General features: G+C 52.5%; 1 protein-coding gene across 12 annotated transcripts in view; it reads right to left on the bottom strand.

The window, feature by feature from the left end:
* Positions 1 to 2,804: 2,804 nt before the first annotated feature.
* Positions 2,805 to 26,622, bottom strand: part of EP400 (E1A binding protein p400) — a 111,502-nt gene continuing 87,684 nt past the window's right edge. For 6 of the 12 annotated variants that reach the window (XM_033440625.2, XM_033440626.2, XM_033440633.2 and 3 more), the window contains 12 exons: positions 26,403 to 26,481; positions 26,040 to 26,297; positions 24,954 to 25,002; positions 24,764 to 24,873; positions 18,544 to 18,751; positions 18,274 to 18,434; positions 16,476 to 16,694; positions 14,339 to 14,534; positions 13,854 to 13,978; positions 12,244 to 12,390; positions 6,562 to 6,639; positions 2,805 to 5,778 (listed from right to left, as the gene is read on the bottom strand). In XM_033440625.2, coding sequence (XP_033296516.2) covers positions 5,506 to 5,778; positions 6,562 to 6,639; positions 12,244 to 12,390; positions 13,854 to 13,978; positions 14,339 to 14,534; positions 16,476 to 16,694; positions 18,274 to 18,434; positions 18,544 to 18,751; positions 24,764 to 24,873; positions 24,954 to 25,002; positions 26,040 to 26,297; positions 26,403 to 26,481 — 1,903 coding nt within the window. In that variant the 3' untranslated portion in view covers positions 2,805 to 5,505. The remainder of the gene's footprint in view (positions 5,779 to 6,561; positions 6,640 to 12,243; positions 12,391 to 13,853; positions 13,979 to 14,338; positions 14,535 to 16,475; positions 16,695 to 18,273; positions 18,435 to 18,543; positions 18,752 to 24,763; positions 24,874 to 24,953; positions 25,003 to 26,039; positions 26,298 to 26,402; positions 26,482 to 26,622) is intronic. The other 6 variants (XM_033440627.2, XM_033440634.2, XM_033440630.2 and 3 more) reach the window with 2 other exon arrangements.

Below are 26,622 nucleotides of genomic sequence, written 5' to 3'. Positions count from 1 at the left end.
AAGACATTAAATGCACACCTGACTCCAAATGCCATGTAGTAAATGCTTTGTATTACAGGATATAAAAGCTACCCCCATCTATGGAATGTTAAGCTGACACCCAAGACAGTCAAAGCCTCCCGTATTCAATATCCCACTGTTTTCTGGTTGTACCAAAAAATAAATAACCAGCCAATGCTTTCACCTCTTAAAAAAAAAATTTTTTTTTTACACTTAAAAAATGGGATGAGGGGGGAGTCCCTCCTTTTAAAAAATGTTTCTAGAGCTCCTAAAAAACTGTCATTTACTAAATAGTTGGATCGTGCAGGAAGAGAGACAGGGACCACTGATAGGACCAGGTGTGTGATACTAATCAGACTTGGCTTCTCTCTCTCCTGCGTCAACAGAAGCTGGGCTGTCCTCGTTTTTAGTTTCTCCATTTTCTGCAGGTACACCTTTAGTCTCTTGGTTAGCCGCTTCAGCCTGTTTTCCCTTCGCTCCCCCTTTCCCTTTTGTTTGCACCTTTTTTTGTCTGAAGATTTATTCTTTCCTGCCGCCTTTTTGGGCTTCGTTTCCACTTTTGCAGGAGCCGGTTTAGCTGACAACCTTTAAAGGAGAAAGTCGTATTTCTCTTGCTATCTTGATGTGAACATTAAGAAAACACTTTTATAAATAAACGAACATCCTGTCTATCTGCTTGGCAAAAGGTTACAGAAATGCGTGCGCAATGCCTCTGTGTCACTCTGTAGGCGTTGGGCATCCCCACTCAGCGCACGGAGCACCCAGTAATCATCAAGACCCAACACCACAACTGGAAGGCAGTCACGTGGGCTGAGAGGTGCTCCACGTTCTCACGTGTCATTGGCGGACGCCGGCCCCGTGAAGCCCGGGAACAGACCTGGGAGCTGGGGCTTCGCGCGCGAGCTGCGAGCTGCGCGTAGCCAAAGCAGTTTTCGGCGAGGAAGGGATCCTCCCTCAGCTCTGGGGCCGGGTTGTGAAGTGTCTGCTAGGCCGCGCGGTCTTCGGGCCTGAAGGCAAAGCTGAGCTCCGTTCTCGCTCTCCGTCGTGGGAAAGGCCTCCGTGGGCAGGGGTGCCCAGGCGCCTCTCCCGACAGACGCCCCGGCGGGGCCGGCCGAGGAGACGCCGCAGCCCGGACTCCACTCTGCCTCCCGGGTGTGCGGCGGGGACACCCCGACCAGCGGCCCCTCCAGACACGCGGCGCCGGCGGCGTCAGCACCGCGGACAGCGGCCTCCCGGGGCCGGCGGGGCGGGGGTCAGCGGCGAGGGTCACGGGGTCGTTGAGGGGGAGGTGGACGGGGGAACGCTGGGGCACCGGGCGGGCGGGGAGGCCGAAGGAGAGCCGCGCGGCCCTGAGCGCCCGCCCCGCCCCGGCGCGGACAGGCTGCGGGCCCTCACCGCGGCTGCCGGGCGACGCGGCGGAGAGTGCCGGCGGGGACAAGAGCGGCGGCAGCCGAGGGCGGGCCCGGGCCACCCGACCCGACCCGACGCAAGCCGGCGGCCGGCTTGGACCCAGTGCGCAGGCGCGGCGCCGGCCGATCGGCGCGGGCAGGCGGGGCGAGGGCGGGAGGACCGGAAGCAGCGGCAGCTGAGGCGGGAACTGCACCCGAGGCCCCCGGGCCGCGCCTGCGTACTCCCGCGGCTTCCTTCGCCCGCGGTCACGTGCGCGCCAGCCTCCGTTCGTTCCTACCGTTCGCCTGCAGCCTTCCGTCCACCCGTCCGTCCGCTCCTCCGCTGCCCACCCACCGCCTCATCGCACACTTAACTGCCTGTTGCGTTGACCAGGCACGTCCCGTCCTTGCCCTGGCAGGACCTGCGGTCTAGGGAGGAGGGGGCACACATCGGCAAAGGGATGCCCGGTTACAGGAAGTAGGGCCGAGCGGCTGAGAAAAGGAGGTGGAGGTTGAGTGCCCATTTTAAGTTAGGGGGCGGCAGTCAGAAAATGCCTCCTAAGGCTGTTGAGCTGGGATCTGAAGACCCACAAGGATGGTTTTTTCCCTTGTTTGTGACCAGGGAGATGGTCCAGCGGGTCTGTCCCTGGTTTCACTCTGGCTACCTTCAACCACCACCTCCCCTGCAGACACAGTGAGCTTTCCAACTTGTAAGTCAAGCTGTCTTCCAGGCTTCTGCTTAGCATGAAGTCCAGATCGCCGGCCGTGACCTTGTCCCTGTTTCTTCATGGTGCTTACACCGTTCTGAATCATTTTATCATCTGTCTGGACTACTAGAACGTAACCTCCTTTTCTACTTTGCTCGTAGCTATCGCTCCAGGGCCTAGACACACAGTATGCACTCAGTAAGCATCAGCTGAATAAACCAATAATTTACCCATCTATCTCTCATTAGTTTTGATTTTCTTGAAGAGCCAAGTGTTGCTTTTTTAAAAAAACTTCCACCATTAGTGATAACGTTGGCATGTATTATGCTTCAGTAAATACTCACTGCACAGGGACAGAAGCACAGAGCAGCTGAGGAAGTGCTGCTGTCTAGTACAAGGTAGCACTGGAGAACAAGAACATTACGAAGAAAAATAAACGCACCGGGTCCTTCCTCCTCGTGTGGCTTTGGAACACAGTGGCCAGGTGGACATGGTCTCTGCGGAGAGAAATGGTGATTTCACTGAGAAACTCCATCCCTTCTAGTTCTGGCTACCGTCTGGGGGAGGAGCGAGGAGAAGAAAACCTCCGTTCGCAACACTAACTTGGTTTCCCTGTGTCTTGTTTTCTCTTCACACAAATGAAATGAATATGACTGGTATCTTATTTTAACCTGAACAGTAGCTTTCTATGAAAGACAAAACAAAAAAGCATATAAAAAGGTCAATTTATTATACCTTTTGTTTGGTGGGGTATCAGTGCCCTTTAAAACCCTACTATTCAAGTACAAATGATTGTTTACAAAGTATTTACAATTTCGGTCTTCTTCCTTTATATTTTAAAACACAACAGCTATCTGGTTACAACAGTTAACAAATAGTCCTGAAGGTGGCAAAAGGGAAAGCCTCTGCCTCAGGAGGCTGACTCCAGCCTCCTACTTCCCCCGCCCCCGGATCCTCCAACCACCACCCAGCCTCCCTGGAACAAATGTCTCTGAATTAAAGAAAACCTGGGTGACTGCTTTTTCCACGGTGGCCCATTCCAGTTTGACGGTGTTTTTGCCTGCTGTCTTTATATTTTATGTTCTGAAGATTTCTCTCAATCCTTACCATGCATTGGGTGGGAACCCTGTTCTACAAGGTAATGTGGGATTCTGACAACAGTAACAATCTGAGGAAGCCTGGAAAACATCGTCCTAAACTCACACTTACTCTTAAATATGGAAAGTTTAACCTTTAAAACAGAAAGCGAAGAAAACAATACACCGGACCCTTTACCTAAATGGCTGTGGAAGACTAGGAGGTGAGTGCTGACATCCAGATGTTACTAAATCGTCTGATACCAGTAACGCTATTTTCTGTCCCATATTTTGCAACAGGGAATCGCTGAAGAAAACACACTTCTTTCACTCACATAGTAAGACAGGGCAGGAGTCCCACACTGCAAATATTCAGACCCTAGTTCTGTTATCTTAGAAAGCTTTTGAGAGATTTTTCTAAATTCTCTTCTAGTGTTCTAGATTAATAGAGGACTTCTACTCAGGCAGCTATGTCTAGGATATTCTAAACACTCAACACTTCACCATCATCTACAGAGATCGTCCACACCCCAAGAAGGGTAAGAACAAAACCAACAGGCTTCACAAGTTAAAATAAGCTGAAAAGGAGAATTCCTTTTTAGTTCTGCACATTTGAGGATTTAAAAAAAAAAGTAGGAACTCTCCTCAGTACCCAGATACGAAGCACAGAAGCCTCGTGCAGCCGCACTCCCTCATTACAGCACATGCTGAACCCACAATGAACAAGTCAGAAGGCAAATTATAGTGTTCAAGTAACTAGAACGTTAAATCCTGTCCACTTTGAACAACTGGTCTTTACTTTTTTCCAAATTTCTCACCAAGAACTCAAAAATGAGCTGCCCGGTTGGCTTCACTAAAGTATCAATCGCCGTATTAGTGTCCACATATATTGATGGGAAACAAAAAAACTCGGGACAGGACACTTTCCTTTGTGTCATATAAAGTGATATAAAGGGGGAGGAGACAGACTGATTACAAATTTAAAATCTCTCAGTATGCCGGAACTGTTCCTAAGTACACACAGACCTAACACAACCTGATGTCCTGGACCAGAACTGTAGAAGAGGCACAGAGACGGAGCGGAGAGGGTGTCATCAGACACGCGCCTTTTGCTTGGGTGGACACCTCCAGGTAATCAGACATCGTCAGCCAATCAAGCCCTTTGCAGTTGCCACAGTAAAAAAAAATAAAAACAGCAAATCCAGGGCCCCCTCTTTGCCCCTCAACCACGGGCCCCCCACCCCAAAGAGCCTGGATGGCTCCCTGCTTTACGCAGAACCCCAAGTGGGCGACATGCTCACATACGAGACATGGCAGTCTAGTATGAAGAGCTTACCACACCCATTTCTGTGGGTAATACTTGTAGGTGCATACACACAGCACCTGCACAAGGAGGCTTCTCACCTCTGCACGTCACGCCTGGGCTGGGCACGAAAGCAAAGGGGCGATGGCAGGCCGCCCCCTTGCAAGGGCCTCGCCGAGCACTCAGCAGTGCCGTCTGCAACGTGACAACACTTGCACAGCACTCTGGGCCCCGAACCATATTCCCAGACAGGAGCCCCACAAGGTTTGCTGGCGCTGCTTCAGTAGCCTAAGTCCACTTACAAGTTTATCCGAAACCCGGGAAACTATCGTGGATGTGCTGGGGTGGGGAGCAGCCCCAAGGGTTCCGTTGACGTGGAAACCGGCCACTCTGAGGGAAGCCACGCGATGCTCTTTGCAATGAAAATGCAGTCACAGACCATTCCCCTTCAACACAAGCTGGGAACGCGTCACGAATGTGCTTCAATGCATGTCAGTACTAAACGTCTCCTTTAAGAGTCCAAACAAGTCACATTTTAGGAGGGAGGGGAGAAACCATGTTGGTTTTCCCTGATCTGAGATGACCTACCTTTGATATCAGACAGTCTTTCTCCTCTCGAAGGACCATAACGTGCTTTCAGTTAGGAATAAAGAACCAGGCAGAGACAGATGCTGTCAGACCACATTTTAGCTCCACAAGGTCTATTTTATGACTCACTGCACCTTCCAAATGGCTACTTGTGATGTGCAAAAAACACTGTACACTAACAGAGAAATTCTAAATGGCTTTCAAGACCCAGCAGTACTGCCCTGGAGGAGAAACTAAAAGGTAAAGCATCGAGGAAACACTGCCACTGCCGCTTTCTCAGTCAGCCACATAACACGTGACGGGGGCGCTCGCTGAGGGTCGCCGCTCCAGGCACTGGACGCCCTGCAGGGCACTGTCCTGGGGCTCAGTAAATAAGTCCACCCCATCTGGGCGGGGCGGTGGCAGGCACGGGCGGCCCGCCTGGGGCCGCGCCGCGCTCCCGACTAGGGGCACGGAGGCTTGGTGGGCGTCTTTAACCTGACGGCGGGGACTCTCATCTGGAGCTTGGGCTGCTGGTTCGGGCTGTCGGAGCTGGCCGGCACCTGGGCTGGGTTGGGAACACCGGGGGTCTGCAGCTGGGCCGCCGCCGTGGTCACGACTTGCTGCTGCATGAGCTTCTGCTGGACTACCTGTGCTGTCGCTGTCACTGCGGGGATCACCTGGACCTGCTGCCCGGCCGCTGTCGCCTGGGTGAGGGTCACAGTCTGTGGGGAAGCCTGAACCAAAACAGAAACACATCTCCTAGAAAACGCAGATCAGGTGACATGAAAACTTAGACGTCCTTGGGGGTGGGGGTTAGAAACATGACTAGCGCGAATGCTTCCATGAAATGTAAAAACCACCTGACCTATCAAAATAGGACCTCTGGTTTCTAACCAAACAAAAATAGAAAACGAAACTACTGCTGCTTTTAGGCTGCAAGCGGACGCCTCTGGGGAAAGGATGGCCGGGGACTGGTGCTGCTGGTGTCCAGCTCCTAATACTATCTGGTTTCTTGACACCTACATGCCAGTGTGATTCTGAATCAACTACAATTATTTTAAAGCACTGCTTTTATACGGCCACATTTTTAGCAGTAAAAAGCCGGTAAGAACCGAAAGCTAGGCTCTGTTGGGAAGGTAAGTCCTGGCTGTCCCCAGTAGTATTTCTACTCTAAGACCCAAGGTCGATACGAACGGATTCTGTTTTCTTTCTTCGTTTCCCTAAAAGGAAGGTGTGGTGGCTTCAGCTGGCAGGATGCACCTAAGGTTTACTGGCTGAACGAAGGAGCCCAGAAATGAGCCCCCTCAGCACATGTGACACTGAGTCCAAACACATTTGTTCAGGGTTTTTTTCCTGCTAGTCTCAGGATATCAAGTGTTTTCTCCAAAGTTAATTTTCTTTTCTGTATTATGAAGATCACAAGCCGTTCTCTAGGAATTAAAATTCTATTTCCTCGGATGAAAAGCAAGAACTCTCTTCGTGGGAACCCCCGACAGCTGCGGGTCTCCAGGTCCTACCTGTTGGGAAGCAGAGGCAACCTGCTGGATGCTGGCCACGGGTGTCTGCTGCTGGACGACTTGAGGGAGTTTCGCAACCTTGGACAAAACAAAAAAGACAAATGGAGATGCCAAATGAACGTGTGCGCAAAAGAGATTTCTTGCCCTCTCTCCTTCTCAGTTCTTAATGCAAAAAACAAAAAACAACAAAAAAAGACGGTGGTCAGACGACACAAAATAGCAGGTCTCAAAAGTGGGCTCACCTGGAACCCTGAGAGAACCAGTTATTTCACCTTTGCACTGAGTAACGACTGCCTTCCTAATCGGTAATCACATGTAATTTGAAGCTTATTATCGGTCTCATATTTCAGACAGTCACATTTTTCTTTTATAAAAATCGCTACAAGTCTATATGAGAGAGTTACATGGAAGACAGAGTGCCTGGGCGCCACTCCACGTATGCCCCCATTGTCAGGGGACCCGGACCAACACCCAGGTTCAGCCCTAGTCCAGAGACATCTACGCCCAAACTCTAAAGTGGTTACTTCACCATTTTTCTACATTCTTCTTCATCATGATTGATATCTTCCTCTACAAAACAAAACCTTCCACCCAATGGTCACTTTTTGTAAACCTGCCTATCTTGCTGTCCTGCTGTAATAAGACAATTCAGGCCACTTGTGTCTACTCAGGGCTTCGGGGACACCGGTTCACAGAAGCAGCTCCCGAGTGGGTAGCTGCTGGGGGCCATGGAAAGCCCCCTCAGGTCTCTAACTGGCGGAACAGGGATGAAAATAAGTCTTGCCCAAGATAATCCTGGAGGAAATGTGAAATTATATGATGTACTTGCAAATGACAAGCTACCAAATAAATACGAGTTCTCACGGAAATTAAAATGAATCAGAAGGCATTTACTAGTTTACTGTAACTTAAATCAAAAACTGTGAACCGCACTCACTGACATCAAAGGAACCCCTGAGTGAGCCTGTGCGCTTCCTCTGACGGGAGAGACGTTTGGTCAGCTACTGCAGCGCACGGGCCACAGCTCAGACCGGCAGCCACGAAAATGCTGGGATGCCATGCATAACACCAAGGTGACGTCTTAAAACGCATCGATAAACTTGCAGGAAGTCCAGAGCTCCCAGTGCCAAAACTTAAGCAAATGGGGGACCCCGAGCCATGAGAAGGTGCTACAGCAGCTCGTGCCCGAGACCACGTGCTGCAGGGGAAGCCTTGCACTGGGTTTTCATGGCCTCCCGGGTGCAGCAAAGAGACCAAGTCCAAACCCACTCTCAGGAGGAGATAACAAGAGGGCTGCCCGATGCCCCCCGCAGCTGCGATCCTGGCACTCAAAGGGTCTGTGAGGAAGCCGCCTGCCTTAGGCCTCGGTGCTAGGCAGGGGAGGGGGAAACACAGGCTGGCAGACCAAACCCTCAAGCCACAACTGATGTGGTCCTGACGGCACCCATGGGAGCCCAGCACAAGGAAGAACCCACCTTCAACCCAGACCTCAAAGCCTTCCAACCAACAGAACTTCAAGGGAAACTGGCTCACAAGAAGACAACTCCTATAATGACAAAAACCCCACAGTTCCTGAAGCAAGAACAGCAGAAACAAGTAAAATCAGACGCACATGGACTTCAAATAGAGGAATTATCAGGCACGCACAAAACAGTGTGCCGTCCTGTGCAGCCTGAAAACACGTATGGGAACAAGAAACTACAAAGACCAAGCAGGTTTGAGACAAAAACAGAACTTCGAAGAATAAAATACTTATAATCACCAAAATTAAAATTCAATGGACAAGCTTAACAGCAGATTAGACCTAATGAAAGGAAAGCTCAGTGAAATGGGAGACAGGTTAGAGGTCATTACTCAGAATGCAGCACAGAGAGACAATGGAAGGAAAGCACAGAGACTGAAGAGACACGGAGGGCAGGAAATGGGGTAGAGGCGGCACCTAAAGAAACGGCGGCTGGTCATTTCCTAAACTGACAAGAGAGATCAATGCCCAGATTCCAGACGATCAGCAAATTCCAAGCTAGATCGTCACAGCATTTATAAAACGCCAAAGACAAAGAAAAGATCTCAAAAGGAAACAGAGGGAAAAAAGACAGGTTCCCATCGAAGCAGCGACCCGCTGCACAGACATCTGACTTCTCCTCAACAACAAAAGACCAGGAGCCAGGGAGTACTGTTAATGTGCTGAGAAAATAAATGTCCATCTAGAATTCCATACAACGCAGAAGCATCCTTCAGGAACAAGAGTGAAATACAGGCATCTTCAAACACTATGGGAAACTCCAAAGGGTGTACTTCAAGCAGAAGAAAAGGAATTTTACATGAAAAGTGAAAATGAAGCAGGATAGAAGGAAACTGCGTGACTGCAGCAGCGTGTGAGTTGAGAGGGCCAGGGAGCAACGGTGTTGACAGACCCGTGCTCGAGAGCAGAGCAGAGACGGTGGTTTGTGCTATACTCTGACAAGGTAAATCTGCACATGGAGATTTTAGGATAACCACTTAGAGAACAGAAAAAAAACATGTAATTTTCAAACGAGTCAGAGGAGGAAAAAAACCCAGAATGACAAAAAATAAATACATAAATGGAATAAGAGAAGGCAAGTAAGGCTGGAAAGAGAAAACAGAACAAGTTGAAAATGCAAACAAAATGGAAGCTAAAAGCCGTTCCTCCCAGGCCTCACCATAAAGGGAGTGAATGTGTCACAGCTGAAGGACCAAAACTGAGACACGGGACAATGACAGTGAGGCGGCGTCCAATGACTGTTTCTGTGACATATGGGTAGAGTTCTCGGTATGAGGCACAACAGGCTGCCACACCGAAACAGTACTTCAAAATAATAAAAGTTAAAATTTTAATTTATGTGCAGCTAACAACAGAGCACCTAATATAAAAAGCAAAAGTAGAAAGGAATATAAGGAAAAACAGATAAACCCATAACCAGAATGGGAGGGGGTTTTTTCCTCCATTTTTTGGGCTGTGCCAGGCGGCATGTGGCATCCTCAGTTCCCCGACCAGGGATGGAAGCCGCGCCCCCTGCAGTGGAAGCACGGAGTCCCAACCACTGGAGCGCCAGGGGAGTCCCAGAATGGGAGATTTTAACTCACCCCTCTCATAACTGACAGAAGAAGCCGACTAGCAGGCACAACACCCCGGAAAAACCTGACCTAGAGGTGACAAAGGGACCCCACGCCGCCACAAAGCACGTCTCAGCGCACTTCACTGCAGGATCCGTGCTGGGCCGGGTCTGGAGCGTGAAGAGCAGCGGAGGGTTTGGCCCAGGAAAGGCTGAAGGTCAGGGAAGACAGAACTGCTGTCCCAGAGCTGGAGGAGGAGGGGCTAAGGTACCAGAGGCACACACCTCCAGGGGGCCGTCCAAAGGCAGCCAGGATTAAAACCCTGGGCGAGATGAGAGCTGGCCGCAGATGCGAATCTGGACTCATGGGCACAGAGATGGGCTTGAAGCCTCGAGACTGGAGGGACCACGAGGGGAGGGGTGCAGACAGAGGGTTTGTAAAGAAACAAAACACCACAACCAAAGGAACAAAAAGTTGTAGCAATCTAGATAAAGAAGAGACTTTTCTTACTGTGCTGAAGGGTGATTTTAAAAACCCAACCCGGGCTTCCCTGGTGGCGCAGTGGTTGAGAGTCCGCCTGCCGATGCAGGGGACACAGGTTCGTGCCCCGGTCCGGGAAGATCCCACATGCCGCGGAGCGGCTGGGCCCGTGAGCCATGGCCGCTGAGCCTGCGCGTCCGGAGCCTGTGCTCCGCAACGGGAGAGGCCACGACAGTGAGAGGCCCGCGTACCGCAAAAAAAAAAAAAAAAAAAAAAAAAAAAAAAAAAAAAGCTTGTAAAAAAAAAACCCAACCCGCAGAACGACCATGAGGAGAGCCATGTGGCCGAGCTTCCTGTCTGCACCTGTCACACTGCCTTGCGGGCATCGCCAGCACGTCGAGGCGGGAATAAGAAACAGAAGGACGAAGGGGAAGATGCCAGCCGCCAGGACTCACAGGTGATGTGATCGACACAAGGGAAACAGAAACCAACTAGAACAGATTGAGGCTGTGGGATTCAAAAGTCAACATACAGTGTCCTACAGACACAGACAAAAAGAGGGAACTTAGAGCAGAGTATCAGAAAACACCCGTTACTTAGGAATAAATCTAATACACGCAATAAGATCTTTATGGAAAAAAAATCAGAAAACTTACTTAAAGGGCATTAAAGAAGATTGAAACAGCAAATGATGTATCATGTTGGTGAATCTGAAGTCAAGGCTATAGAGATGCCCACTCTCCCCCAAACTGATCTACAGAGTCAATGCAGTTCTAACAAAAACGCCATCAGTTTTGACCACGGTGCGTATACTAAATAAGCTGACTCAAAATCGACACGGGGGCTTCCCTGGTGGCGCAGTGGTTGAGAGTCTGCCTGCCAATGCAGGGGACACGGGTTCGAGCCCTGGTCTGGGAAGATCCCACATGCCGCGAAGCAACTGGGCCCGTGAGCCATAATTACTGAGCCTGTGCGTCTGGAGCCTGTGCTCCGCAACAAGAGAGGCCGCGATAGTGAGAGGCCCGCGCACCGCGATGAAGAGGGGCCCCCGCTCGCCGCAACTGGAGAAAGCCCTCGCACAGAAACGAAGACCCAATGCAGCCAAAAATAAATAAATAAATAAATTAAAAAAAAAAAAAAAACGACACGGAAGTGCAGAGAGCGGGAAAGCAGGATGCTCCCGACAGCAGGAGGTGGATGCCGAGAATCATCGTGCAGCAGAGTGGCGAAGAGCGGGCAGTGTGGGCTCACAGGGGCCGAGACCACGGTGCTCAGAGAAGCCCCCGAGGAACCGCACGTCACGCGTGCCTGGTCACACGGAGGGTCGGGGGAGAGAAGGGACTCCCGAATGAGTAGTGTGAAAGTAACAGGGCGTTGTGTTCACGTGGAAAAATTAAACTGAACCCCTATTTTTGCATCATCTCCAAAAACCAATTCCAGGAAGGTTAAAGACATAAATGTGAACAAAAAAATTATCAAGTTTTTAGAAATGATCTAGGAAACAGCACCATGACCTCTGGGAAGGATTTCTTAAGCAAAGCGCAGAAGGCACTGTTCAGACACAAAAAGATGGATAAATCCCAATACACTCAAATCCAGAAGCTCCGTTCGTAAAGTGAGCGAGCAGGTGAGGCACAAGCTGGGAGAAGTGTGACACCCAGGCCCAAAGCAGACGCCCGGGACGCACAGCCCCACCGGGAAGCCCCCGAACAGGCTCGTCCCAAGGGAGGGGCCCCGACGGTCAGCAGATTCGCACCGCTGCCAGAGGAAGGCAGACGGCAGGCCGGCACGGGCCGAGGCTGAGGGACCACAGGAGCTCGGTGGGTGGGCGTGCCCACAGCCCCGCACCCCGTCCCGGGCGTCACGCGTGTGCCGGGACCCAGGAGACGTGCAATGCTGGGCTGGCCAGTGCCGGGCAGCCGGCGGCAGCGGAGGAACGACCACGACCCCTGCAGGAGCCTCACCAGCACAAAGGCTGCCACCGCAGCAGGACCTGAGCACAGTCCCCAGGCCACGCTGCAGGGCCCCACGACGCTCTCCATGGGGCGCTGGTTGGCGGCGCCCCCCTGCTCTACCTCCGAGCGCCCGCCGCGTCTGCTCCCAGCCCTCGGGCTCCCCGCTGCTCACCTGGATCTGGGTCTGCACCTGCTGGGTCCCAGCCAGTTTCTGGGCCTGGGAGATGGGCGTGGTGAGAAACTGGGTTTTAAGGGCTGGCTGGGTGGCGTAGGTGACCTTCTGTGGCTGGCCCTGAGCGGCAATCTGCTGTGCTGTGATCTGAGGAAAGAGAGGCCGCCCAGGGTTAGAGCAGGCAAGGCTCTGCGTCCCCTTCTCAGAGCCCCCCAGACGCCCGCAGCGTGACCACCCCGGCTCCTGGCCCTGCCCGCCCGCTGCCCTGTGTTCTTGCTGCTGCCCCCCCGGGGGGCCCGGTCCTGGGTCATCTCCTCCCCTGCTGGGAGGTCCCCTCATGGCCCAGGCTGGGCTTCATCTCCCATCCTCTGAGGCACCTGGTGCCACGTCTGCTCATCATGTAAGTGAGCGAACTTGACAATACAGAAAACACACACCGTTTCCCAAATCTAACTTTAAGAATTTGGCCCATACTCAAAACTATTTAGCACAAACAGAAACAAACCTGTACGCACAATCTTTACACATTTAGTCTAATTTTCCGTTTTCCCTGCCAGGAGCGTTTAAATACTATTCAGAAAGCCATGCGTGTATGTGGCCCATATATTCGGTTTACAAAGCCACAGCTATGGACAGTTTTAACGTCTCAGAAATCTTCTTTCAAGTTATGTGAACATACCGACTGGCACTTTGGCTAAAGCCCTTCTCCTTCTCTCTTTCAGACGCTGGCTAAGCCCCCGCGATGACCCAGCCCGGTCTCCGTCCTGTCACAGTGCCTCCTAGCCCGGCACGCCCCACCCCAGAAGTCACTTCACGTCTCTGCGCGTCTGTCAGTTTCTGGAAAGGGGCACCAGCCGCCTGCAGAGCCCTCAGCACATGGGGACAGGGCGCTGGCTCGCTCCGGTTCAGAAAACAGCACAGATGCAACACGAAGGTCAAGAGCCCAGACGCCATCATCTGTGCGTCGGGCTTTGTGCCACCAGGAGCAGATGAGGCAGAAGTCCTGGGGAGCAGAGCGCCTTGCACTCCGCTCCTGCTTGCCAGCGCAGCCCCGAACCCCCGCCTCTGAGGAGGACTCGCCTCTGGGGCCTCAATCAGCTCAGAGCTGCCTCCCAGCCTTCTGAGACAGAGGGTCGCTGACAGCACTCCTCTCACAGTACCCCTTCCCCTCTCTCCCCCCTCTCCGTCCATCCGCTGATGGCGCGTGTGTACACACGTACACACACACATGCACACACGTGTACACACACACACACACACACAGCTGGCTCCTGTGCACCCAGATGGGTCGCACACCAGGAGCTACACATGCTTCCCCGAGTCCTTCCGGCCCCTCCCAGTCATACAGTTCCACAGCCTGCGTCCTTCACAGTTGCCCCCACGAGCCGGCAGGACATGGGGGCTCCCCCTCTCGTGAACCATGCCCTCCCTCCAGGGCCAGCCCCAAGGCCATCCTACGTACAGCCCAAGGCCACAACCATGGGGTCTCCGGTGCGTGGAGGCCAGGCAGCCACGCAGGGCCGGCTCGGAACCCTATCCATCTCCGTGCATCCCACGCTTGGCAGCGGGGCCCGGCTCACGTGAAGAGGGGTCAACCGGGCGCCCGGTACCTTCTGCTGGACGGCGGCCGGGCCTGGGGCGGCTTGCGGCTGGATGGCCTTCTGCTGCTGGACGGCCTGCTGCTTCAGCTTCAGCAGCTGCTGGACGTGCACAGGCTGGGCCACGACAGTCTGCCCTGAGAACACAGGTCAGGTCATTGAATCACAAGCGCCAAGTAGGGACAAGGTCTCAGGGCTCACAGTGAGTTCAGCTTCAGTGATCTCTGTACAGAAAACTACACGCTGAAATGATGCTGAGCTGAATAAAGCCCGCCTTACATCTACTTAAAATGTTTCCAGGTCCACAACGACATTTGGACAAAGGGCGGGCAAGTTAAGAACGTGAACGGTTAAATCGAGGGACACTTCTGCTAAAATACACCGTGACACACCCGAGATGGCTGCGGGCCACAGCTACTAACTAGAAAAGGCTTGTCAGCCCCACTCAAGGCTGTACGCGGAGCGGCGGGGGGCGAGGGGTGGCATGAGACAGGCACCTGCGGCTTTCTGCGGCTGCCCGATGGCCACACTGATTCCAGCAACGTTCATGGGCAGCGTCGTGACGCCCGGCGAGGAGACCACGGCTGCGGGCACCGACACCACCGGGGGCTTCGCCAGTGCCACCTGGGCCGGCTGGGGTGCCGGGGCCTGCATCTGCCCTTGAGCCTGCAGCTGTGAAGTGGGGACCCGGGTCTAGACAGTGAAAACAATGGGAGAGTCCAGAGACATTCAGCATTCCACACGTCTGCAGACATTTCCCCACCAGCGGTCAGGTGGTGAGAAACTGACACATTCACAAAGGTGCTGCGTGGCGGTCAGCTAATGGAAAACAGCTCACTGTGGGCCGCCTATGTGCCCTGACCGTCACCAGCGGACACAGGGAGCGGGGCTCGGCGGCCCCCGGACGCCTGGGCGCACTGCTGCTCAGATGCGCTCCTGTCCCACAGCGAGCGTCTCTGCCTCCTGCATCTCAGAGCCTGACAGCACCCCACTCCAGCCACACTTCCTACGCTCGTCTCCTATCCCTCAGCGGCCACGGAAGATCAGCCCGAATTTACGACCTCGGCCTCCCACCAAGGGCCACTCTCGGTCTCCACCTCCTGCGACTTGCTTATCACTCGGCTACCAAGCACTTTTTTCCTTAAGTTATATTTTTTAAAAGGGAAATGGAAATAGATCCGTTTTTATACATACAAAAACTCAGACTACCTAAGAAAATACGAGGAAGTAAAAATCAGCCATAGCCCTAAGGTGCCCACATGTGAATGTGGAAACGACACCCAGCCCCCCAGACCTTGTCCTTATCTGTGCGGCCTGCCAGGAAAGTGTGTAAAGTGGGATGAGTTCTAGGTATCTGTAAGCTCTCCTCCTTCTACAACCCCTTTTCCAAAGCTGTGCACGACCCCACTGTGCGCACGCTGTACAGTCTATGTAGTCAACTCCCCAGTAACGGAGATTCAGGTCCCCTAATGCTCCTGGTGCAAGTCTGTACATTTACTACTTTGTACTGGTCCTATCACTTCTTTAGGATACAGCAGAAACAGGATCACTGGGTAAAGTAACGGGCATGTTTCTTAGCTCAACTGACTACCACCCCCTCCGGGGGAGCCGGCTCCTGCTGGCAAGCCCTCCGCCCGAGGCCTGGGCTGCCTGAGGCGGGCCGTCATGCGCGATTACCACTCGGCTCGTTTGAGCTGGCATTTTCTTGTGAACACAGGTAACACCAAGCTTGCTTTCACAGTTTTTATCCACTTCTGTCCCCTCTCTTACAGACTTAAAAGTGGAGTGAAGCACGCGGGAAGCAGAGCCTGGGCCCCCAGAGCCCCGGATCACAGCTGTGCTGTGGGTGACAAGCTGTAAGATCTGGGTAAGTTCTGAAGGCATATGCCTTGGTTTCTGCGCCTGCAAAATGGAGCTAGCATCACAGCACCCACTCCTGCCTCAGCACCAATCAGGTGACAGGCGGAGAGCCTACGGCGGCACCTGACCCAGAGCAGGAGCCCTAATGCTAGCCGTCGCCAGTGCCAGAAAGGGAGCCGCCCGCGCTGGGCACTGGTCTGCCTGATGTGCAGCATCTGGGCTCCAGGACACCCCCTCGACACGTGCCGAATGTAGCTGGCGTTCCCAGACACCCCCTTCACCACACCATCGTCCCCTCCTTCAGAAACCTTCGATGCCTCTCTGGGCCTGCAGAGCACCGCGACCCCTGAGTCTGGCTCTGGGGCCTCACTCGCCCCTCCACCTCCCCTCTGCTCTGACCACACGGGCCTCGTGCCTGGCCTCTGCCCCAGCAGCACCGGGACACCTTCCAGGGGCCACACCTCGCCCTCCCGTCGCCCCCCCACGTAAAGCCTGCTCTCCCTCCGTGGTCGGGCTCGCTCCCCACCCCACCCCCAGCCTCTCAGGCCACCATAAGCTCTGCGACACCGACATTCTGGAAAGCGTGACTGTGTAAATGTCTCCCACGTGCTGTTTCACCCTCTCCGAGGAGAACTTAAGTTCCTGGGGGAACGACCGTGCCTTTACTTGTCACTCCGCCATAATACCTGCAAGGGCCTGAGCGAGCAACAACGGTTCAGTTAAAACGTAAGAAGACGCTGCTCTGGAAAAACAAGCGTATCGACCGGAACTTACGAGCCGGGCCACCTGGAGGTTGGCCACGGTGGTGCCCGTGAGCAGGGCGCCGGGCCTCGGGGCCGTGACCGTGGTGAGCTGGGGGCTCTGCTGCTGCGTGGGCTGCGGGGGCTGCACCTGCACTTGTGCCGTTGGCTGCGGGGGCCCCGGCGGGGCCTGTGCTGGGGGCGCCTGCTGGGGCAGCTGCAGTTTCTGCTTCTGCATTTTGATCAGGTGTTCCTAAAACCCAGATAAAGTAATCTTTTCATCAACGTCAACTGCATTCCATTTCGTATATATCTTGGTTTTAAGTTACTGTTCTACTACCCGTTCAATGTCGAAGTAAACAGTTGCTGACGTGCAGTATGCAAACCATCCTCCAGGCCTTGCCAACATTTTTTAAATGTTCCCTTTACCACTGATGAAAACTAGCAACAGTGATTCTCACAGATTAGCAAATGCACAGCAAAATTCCTGGGTTCTTATCGCTTACAAGCAAGGCGATTCGAATCTGTGGTACCACCCCAAATCGTTAAGTCTTAAAATTGTAGTCACTCTTGAAGTTCTACAAGGTACCATAAGGTAAGCACGAGCTCTAAATTTTGTACTCCAACTGTCTCCAAATGAAAGTTTAATTGGTAAATAAACCCATGTCTTTAAAGGAAGTCAAAATATCAAGATAAAGATAGCTCAGGAAATATTTTAGGGGATAAAAATGTTTTAAGGAAATTTATATTGAGTTATTCACGACCCTCCGATCTCGTTCAAGGTGCTGAAAAAGAAAAGGACTTTGCCGCTGGTTTAGGAGAGGGAAGGGAAGGGAGTAACAGGACCAGGCAAGCGAGCCGGTGCGTGGGGCTCTGAGCAGCTGCAAGAGGGGAGCAGGGGCAACTGAAGGCCCCGCCGCCTTAGAGCGCGAGGAGCGTTGGTGGGGGGGAAGGAAAGGCCGTGGGGCGGGAGGACCCTAACTCAGCGCTGTCTGCTGGTCGCCAGCTTCGGCGGTGACGGACACGTTCTGGAGCTGGGCTGTCCAATGTGGCGGGCACAGCCATGTGTGGCCTTGCGCCCTTGAGCTGTGGCTGGTGTGATGGAGGACGGAACGCCTCGTTTCCCTGGCGCGCATTCGGGTGCCTCCGGGACGAAGAAGTCTCAGCTGGTGCTCGCACGTCCTCACCGCCCTCCAGCGCCCTCGTCCCCTCTGTCACCCGCAAGGGGCAGGCCCGAGGTCAGGTACTTACTGTGGCAGGCCCGACAGCGCGCTGGAATTCTGAAGTACCATCTTGCGTTTATTACACGTTTTTCTGGTTACTTTCTGTGTTGAGTACTAATGCTTTTCCACTTGTGGCAGGAATATAGCATTTCCTTTTAAAATGAACGTGTTTACTTATGTAACAGCACAGGTCGTGCACAGACTGGCAAGATTCAGGGGCATCAGCACCCACATGAGAGAAACGACACCGCACACGAGCTACTCCTCAGGAAGCCAAGCTCCACCACCTCGTCTCTTAAAGCTGTCGAGGAATACTTTTCACTGACATTTTCTCAGGTTGGGAAAAGAGCACAGAGCCTGAGCACAGAGCACAAGCAAGCGAGTGGGAAGATCCATCCGGAAATGGGGATTAAGGCCTCAGAGAGCTGTGAACAAGCTGGTCGCGTGATCATGGAAGCGGCCCTGTGTGCAAAGTGATTTCTAAAGACAACACAAACACACTTCCCACATAAAGACGATGGCGGACTGTGCAAAACACACTCTGAATCACATGACACACCAAGGCATCATCACACAGTGTGTGTGTTCGGTTTTCTAGAGGACGCTCACCGGAGTCAACTTGCCCACCGCCTTGATCTGCGCCGGCGCCTGGGCCTGGCCCTGGATCTGCGGGACCTGCACCTGCGAGGCCTGCTGCTGCTGTTGCTGCTGCCGCAGGAGCTGGAAGTGCGCGGGAGTGATGGTTTTCCCCGGAAGCTGGACCCCTGTGGCTGAAGAGGTCGTCTGGTGAGACTGCGGCCCCGCACACGTGTGCAAGCCTGAGCCCTGAGGGGCCTGAAGAGCGGGACAGGCCACACAGGAAACCAACCCTGCCTTTACCTTGGGACACTTGAGTCACCAAAGACCGGGTCGGGGTCTGCACCGGGGTCAGGCTGGTAGTGACCACAGCCGAGGCCGTCACTGAGGTGACCGCTCGAACACCCTGAGTCGGTGCCAGGGACACCATGTCGGACGTGGCCGTGGCGGGGGACCCAACTGCTCGAGGCTGGGTGTGGACCACCTGGGCAGGAGCAGAGCCTCCCGAGGTCTGGAAAAGGCGAAGAGAAGAAAAGCGTCAGGCTGCTGCACAACATTCAAGACTCCTTATAGCCGTCGGGTGAAGAGAAAAGGACATCAAACGCTAAATCCTAGAAAACGAAGCACATTCCAGATTCTGGCCTTTTGACAGATTGCTAAGAGACTGTTTCCCTTGTGAACTCAAAGCCTGTGCCTAGGGCTAGCGTGGATGGGTCGCTCGCAGAAGGGAAGATCACGACGCTGCCGCCCCCAGTCTAAAACACTGCCTGTCCCCGTCCCGCTGTCCTCGCTCAAAAGACCTTTTGGTCCCAGGAACCATCTAGATGCCCGTGTTCATCCCCCGGAAACATACAGGCCCCTAACCCCCCACGGCCATCCCCAGGCAGCTGCGGAGGCTGCAGCCCTGGACCCGTGCGGCGTCTCGACTTGGCCTCGCTGTGTCCTCGTCCCTTGGCGCCCCGGCCGCCGCAGCCCCTCAGCGGACTGGGCCCAGCTCCACCGAGTCCGCCTCTGAAAGCACCCTGAAATGTGGCGCTGGCCCCTGCTGGCCCCCTTGGTGCAGACGGTCATTATGTTTTCCTGTTTAGTTTGTCCCTAATCTTACATTTCATTACCTATTTGAATCCAAATCCAGTATCTTATTCTGTGCTTTCTATTCAACTCACCTGTTCCGTATTTCTTTTAATCATCTTTCTTGCCTTCCTGCACATTACTTTCTTCTCATCCCACTTTCCCCTCCCAAAGTTTGGAAGTTATACTCTATTCTTATTCTTTTGGTGGCTTGTCTAAAAATTGTATCAAGAACTTACAAAAGTCTAATCCATAATTTCACACTTTTCCTGAACAATAAAGGGATTCTGGAATGTTTCAACATCCCTAGCCCTGCTCACGTCATTGCATCGTGTATGTCATGTCTGCCTTTGTTGACCCTACAGTAAGTTACTGCTGTTCGCAAAGTCCGTTTGCACCTCAATTAGTTCATGTAGGCGAGATCTATAGGGAATTCTCTTAGGCTTTGTTTGGAAATGTTTGTTCTTCAAGGTATTTTCAGGGCTGGCAGTTATACTCTCCGACTACAATGAAGATGCCATTCCATTCCAGGAGCTGGTTCCTGGCTTCATTACCACCGTTGAGAAGTAAGCAGCTGTACCTCTGAAGGCAACCTGACTTTTTCAGGCTGCTTTGAAGACCTCCTTGTCGTTGGCATTATGTAAGCATGGAGCCCCTTTCATCATCCCTGACCGGGGTATACGGATCAGTGTCATCAATCAGTTCTGGGAAACTCTTACATCTTCACATACTATCTCTGCTCAACTTTCTCTCTGTCTGGAACTCTGATTAACCTCTGATTACATCCTCTCACTCAATCTTCCGTGGCTTTAAATTCTCTTCCGTACTTCCATCTGTTGTCTCCCTGTGCTGCATTCGGGATAACTTCTTCTGATTTATCTTCCAGTTCACTAACTCTCTCTTCAGCTGTGTGGAAAGTGATATTAAGCCCGATTATAAGACATTTATTTTTCAAGGCTGGTAACCATACTTTTCATTTCTTAAAGTTCTCTATATTCTTTTAAGTATAGTTTCCTGGTTTTTACAGACATTCGCAAGCTTCTCTTTTATTTCTTTAAAATAGAAAGTATAACCGTTTTATCATCTATGCCTGCTAACCCCCACCATCTCAAGTCTTTAAGGATCTGCCCAGTGTCTGTTGCTTCTGTTGGTTCTCACTCATGGTGTCTTCTTTCCGTGTGTTTGGTTATCTTCTATTATATGCGGCTCGTTATACCTGGAAATCACTGTGGACATTCTAAGAAGTCCAGGTTGAAGGCACATTCCTCCAGAGAATCTGCATTCGATTCTGGCCACTTACCCAGGAACACTGCTCATCCAGGTCTACGTCACATGATTTGAGGGGCTTTGGGAGCCCTTCTGGGGAGCCATCAACGTGAGCTGCAAACTGACAGCTGACTTGGGGCTAGAGCTCCACAGGAAGAGCCCCCGCCCCACCCTCTGCTCAGCATGATGGATTTTACTTCCGGTTCACCCTGCCCTAAGGACTTAGCCGTTTGGGGGCCTGTCTCAAGGCATCAATGCCTCCTTTTAGACTCTCCACCTGGGTGAGTCGAGCCTTGGGCTTGAACGGGGGGTCCCCCTGTCTGAGAAGGTGAAGTGTACTCCAAGGCGGACACAAGGGCACCCTGTGTATCTCTCTGGGTTGCCTCTTCCCTTAGATTTTGGCCCAATAATTATTTACTCTTTTGTCAGCTCCTTGAAATTTTGAAGAGGATACTTAAAAATTTTATCCAATAATTTCAGTTCTTTTCATTAGGAGAGTGGTATAAATAACTCAACTCACCTTATCACCAGAAACAGAAGTCCTTTCCCGCACTACTGAAATAGCTTTCTCTCTAACCTTTTCTGCAATGATCTACTCTACACATAAAACATCACATGAATTTCCCTAAAACACACCTCTGCTCAAACATTTTCAAGGGCTCCCCATCGCCTGGTGAATGGAACCCACATTCTTCAGCCTGAAATCCAAACACCATGACAGTCCAGGCTCACCGTCACACAAGACCAAGCACGCGCAGCCGCTCAAGAACCTGTGAGAGGTTGTGGGAACCACCGCTTCTCTGCTAATGCATCTTGTGCTCCGTCCAAACAGAACCGCTTGCTGTGCCCAGTATACACCATTCACTTTCCCACCACTGAACCTTTGCTTGTACGACTTGCCCTGCCTTCCAAAGAGCCATTTTGGTGGATGACATCTTCCTATTCTGTGGAAGCCCAATGCTCCCTTCTCCAGAAAACCTCCCTGTTACCTGTACCTCTTTTAGGTGCGGCCACAGGACTGACTGTAAGAACCCCATGAAAGCGAGCCGTGTGTTTGAGTCCTACTTCTAGCCCCACATCACCAGGGAGAGAATCTTGCCTGTAAGAGCTGTTCAAAAAATACATTGTGGATAAATTGCTTTATCTTTTAAAAATATGACTACAGAAATAGGTCTTTTCAAAATAAAATACCAAGTGCAATGATCTGGGCTTGCCACCCTCACGGAAGTAGTGACACTGGTCATAGGAAATGATCCTAATGCCACAGGCTAACTAATAGCTTCTGTATTCAGTGAACTGGCTGAGTGTAAAGTGGTTTACTACAAAGTAGAAAGAAAAATGAATGAAATAATCCACAGTCACATTCTAGAAAAACTGTTTTCATAGTCACTCTACTGCTTAGAGTATTCTAATTTTTTAAACCCAATTTACTGAGGTGTAACTCACATACAGTAAAATTCACCTGTTTCAGGAATACAGTTCTATGAATTTTTATAAATGTATGAGGCCGAGTAGCCACCAGATAGATACAGAACATATTCTGTTTTCCGTCCGTAAAGCCTTGCCTTTTCCATGTGGTTTAAATGGAATCACACACACACGAAGGCTTTCAAAACTCCTATCAGCCAGCACAATGCCACTGAGATCTGCCGTGCAGCCGCACGTGCCAGCAGTCTCCTGCCCCGCTGGGCAGTGCCAGATGGGCCGGGTGCACCATCTTCCCTTCTGCTCAAGGACATTTGGGCTGTTCCCTTATGTCGTAATTATGAACACAGCCACTAAACACATTCACGCTCAGGTGTTTTTGTGCAGACGTGTTTTCATTTCTCTTGGGAGAAAACCTAGGAGTGGAACTGATAGGCTGGAGAGTAGGTGTACGTTTAATTTTGTAAGAAATAAACTGTCTTCCAGACTGACTGCTAAGGTTCTGCATTCCCATCAGCAATGAGGATTCCAGCTGCTCTGCATCCTCACCAGCATTTGATACTGCCAGGTTTTTCTTTTCTTAAAGCCATTCTCAGAGATGTGTAGCAGTAGCAGATCACTGTAGCTTTAATTTACATCTCCCTAATGACTAACAATGTTGAACATCTTTTCCTATTTATTTGCTATCCATATGGTGTGTGTGTGTGTGTGTGTGTATATATATATATATCTCCATATGTATCTTCCATGGTGAAGTAACTGCTCAAATCTTTTGTCCATTAAAAAAAAATTTTTTGTCCACTTTTAAAAGTTGTTTGTTTTCTTATTATTGATTGAAAAAATCTCTGTATAATCTAAGTACCAGTCTTTTATCAGATATGTTCTTCAAATATTTTCCATGCCTTGCTTTTCATTTTATTAACAGTATCTTCCAAAGAACAGAAGTTCTTGATTTGATGAAGCCTCATTTATTTTTTTTCATAATTTGTAGGCTTTTGGGATCCTAGGAAATCTTTGCCTAAAACCAAGCAAAGATGTTCTATGTTTTTTTCTAGAAATTTTATAGTTTTGGGTTTTACATCTGGGCCCATGATCCACTTTGAGTGACTTTTCATATACAGTATTAGTAACAGTTCAAAGTTCATTCGGCTTTGAACGTTTCCCCAGTTCCTCCAGCACCATTTGTTGAAAAGACTGCCCTTTCTCCACTGAAATCCCTCGGCACTCTTTTTTTTCTTTTAAAATTTTATTTATTTCTGGCTGCGTTAGGTCTTCACTGCTGTGCGCGGGCTTTCTCTAGTCGCGGGGAGCGGGGGCTGCTCTTTGTTGCGGTGCGCAGGCTTCTTATTGCGGTGGCTTCTCTTGCGGAGCATGGGCTCTAGGCGTGCGGGCTTCAGTAGTTGTGGCTCACGGGCTCTAGAGAGCTGGCTCAGTAATTGTGGTGCACGGGCTTAGTTGCTCCGCGGCACGTGGGATCTTTCCGGACCGGGGCTCAAACCTGTGTCCCCTGCATTGGCAGGCAGATTCTTAACCACTGCGCCACCAGGGAAGCCCCTCTTTTTTTTTTAAAGAGTTCTCCTCTCTATTTTTAATTAATTAATTAATTAATGGCTGCGTTGGGTCTTCGTTGCTGCGTGCGGGCTTTCTCTAGTTGCGGTGAGCGGGGACTACTACTCTTCGTTGCGGTGCGCGGGCTTCTCATTGCGGTGGCTTCTCTTGTTGGGGAGCACGGGCTCTAGGGGCGCAGGCTCAGTAGCTGTGGCACGTGGGCTCAGTAGTTGTGGCTCACGGGCTCTAGAGCACAGGCTCAGTAGTTGTGGCGCACGGGCTTAGTTGCTCTGCGGCATGTGGGATCTTTCCGGACCAGGGCTTGAACCAGTGTCCCCTGCATTGGCAGGCGGATTCTTAACCACTGCACCACCAAGGAAGTCCCTCCCTGCACTAAGAGTCCCGCCCGGCACTCTTAGTAAAAATTAATCAACTATGTACATGTGGGTCTATTTCTGGACTCTCTATCCTACTCCATGGATCTATGTGTCCATCCTTTTCCCAACACCACACTGTCTAGTTCACTACCAACAACACCTTCATAGGAAACACATTCCTCAGAATCCAACAGGGACATCACTCTATTTGCCAAAGCACTGCTGACTTTGAAGCAGCTTCTCACTCAGGGCACATGTTGTCTTTAGATCTGTGACTAAACTGCAACTCAGGATGTAAATGTAAACTCCTTTATTTCCGTCATTTATTTTTGTTTTCTACGGTGACACCACAGACGGCAGGTGCGTCCAGGTGAGCGCCCTGTCTCCTTCTGGTTACATGCTCAGAGGTCTTGTGGCTCTGCGTCTCTCCCTCTGCCCACATCTGGCCCCTTCCTGCTTCCCACGCATGGGCCTAGACACCCATAAACACACTGCCCCGCCTTGTGCCCCGTTGTGCAACAGCGCCATGTCCACACACACGGGCAAACCTGCCGCTACGGCATGTGGGCACCCTGTCCGTGGAGCTGGAGACGTGCCCTTGCACCCCCTCCCTCCTCCTGGAACCACGGTGGGGGATTTCAACACACTCTCTCCCAGAAAGCACATGTGGAAACCATCCTCTGTACCCCTCAATGTCCTCAGTATTTTATGAAACGCAAACTAGATCAGGACTTTCTGTACCAATGGAATAGAATTTTTTTTAAGAAGCCAACAGCTACTGCAGCGTCCTGGGTCATGCATGCCACCAAAAGCACCCAGGATCAGGGACAACTCACAGTCAAGGCTCCAGGTGCCACGGGTGAAGCGAGGCGCTTGTTAATGGACTGGAAGGTGGCAGCGGGGACGCCGGCGATGGTGTTCACGATCACATTTCCGCTCACTGTGCCTGCGGGGAGAGGACACGAGGTAGGAGAGCAGGAAAGAACTCACCTCCAATCGCGGCACCTCGCCCGTGAGACTTCTTACCCGCGGGCATGCTTGTCCCTGTGACGGATGTCTTGATGGCTCCTGCCTGCTGAAAAAAGAAAACCATTTGAATTTCAGGTCAAGCTGCGCCCTGCGTAAACACTCCAAAGCCTTCCCCCTCATCAGGATCAAACCCAAACCCTTGGTCACGGTTACTTGGCCCGCATGGCTGACTTCAGCCCCCTTCCCCCACCTCCTCCCACAGTGCTGAGTCTGTCCCTCCGTCACCAGGCTCCGGCCACACTGACCCTTCTGAGCCCCACGCCTGCCAAGTTCAGGGCCCCTGTGCTGGCTGTTTTCCATTCTTTTCTGACTAATGTCACTTGGCCACAGCCCAGGGGTCAGCCCTGCAGAAGGTCTCTTCCTGACCACCCACCACTGTTCTCCTGGGCAGGGAGCAGCCCTCACACCAGGCAGGTGCTTAGTTTTCTGAACAACGAAGGACGGAGCTGCCAAGTGCACATCGAACGCCACTGCAGCAAATGTAACAAAGAACACGGGGTGGAAATGACCCCGTACAACAAGACCGTCCCGCGCCGGGCAGCAGTGCTTCCCCACGTGGGACTCTAACGTGTCACCAGGCACACACAGAGAGGGAACGCGGCAGGGCACAGCGGCGACAGCGCAAGGTGCGTAAGATCGGCACATTGCCTTTCTTTTTTTATGCACTTCACCACCTTCCTCTCACGGGCACTGAAGATGCACACGCGTGTGCACAGCTCTGGGGGAAAGTGGGGCAGGGTGGGGAGAGGGAAGTCTGCACTAACAGTACCTGCTCTTCGAGTCTGTAGGGACAAGAGAGGGCGACCTCTTCACGCTTCACAAAACCCTAATTCCACACCTCCCGCTCACCTCCACCTAGAAGAACTGCCTCGTCTCCCACATCGCTGCCCAGTTAACCCAGCCCAGAGGGCGGAGCTGACCCAGCACCGGAGAGACGGGGTGAGGCATGCGCTTCCTTGAGGGGCAGACTGGGGGAGACTGGGCTGGCCTCCCACTTCCTCTGGGAGGAAGGTCCGCGGGCTGGAAGCCACAGGACCCTGGACAGGGGCGCGCTGGAGCTGATCGCTCTGTGTGCCTTCTCACCAGCACTGCAGCGCTGCCCACCGTCGTGATCGCAGGGGGCGCCTTCGGCGGGGGCGGCGTGGGCTGTGCCGGGGGCTGCGCCTGGGCCTGGGGCTGGACGGCGGGCGGCCCCGCAGGCTGCTGGCTGCCAGCGGACGGGGGCTGGGGCAGCGGTGGGGGCGGCTGCTGCGGTGGCGGTGGCTGCGGCTGCGGCGGCGGCGGTGGTGGCGGCGGCTGTGCCACGGGCGGCTGCTGCGCCTTCTGCTGGTCGGCCAGCGCCTACGGGGCAGGAGGGAATGGAGCCGTGTGGAGGAGCTGGCCCGGGGTGGGGGGACCCCTGGCCCCCTCTCATGGCCCTCCCGCCGCCCGCTATACCACACACACCTTTTTTTCCTTGGCGATGCGCTCCGCCCGGAGGGATGCGACCTGAATAGGAGGCAGGGGTTTGTCGTAGTTGATTCCACTAAAGACAAGGGAAAAACGAGAAATAAACTGCGAGTTCTAAGTAGACAAATGCACTAGAAATCCAAAGTCCTCATTTCCCACGACGCCGAGTGCCGGGACGCCAAGGCCGGGGCCCGAGCGGCTCGGCCCTGGAGAGGAG

This window comes from Orcinus orca, chromosome 15 (assembly GCF_937001465.1).
Source record: "Orcinus orca chromosome 15, mOrcOrc1.1, whole genome shotgun sequence".
NCBI lineage: Eukaryota > Metazoa > Chordata > Mammalia > Artiodactyla > Delphinidae > Orcinus > Orcinus orca.
Note: the sequence above shows the minus strand (reverse complement) of the source record. Positions and strands in the feature narration are given on the sequence as shown.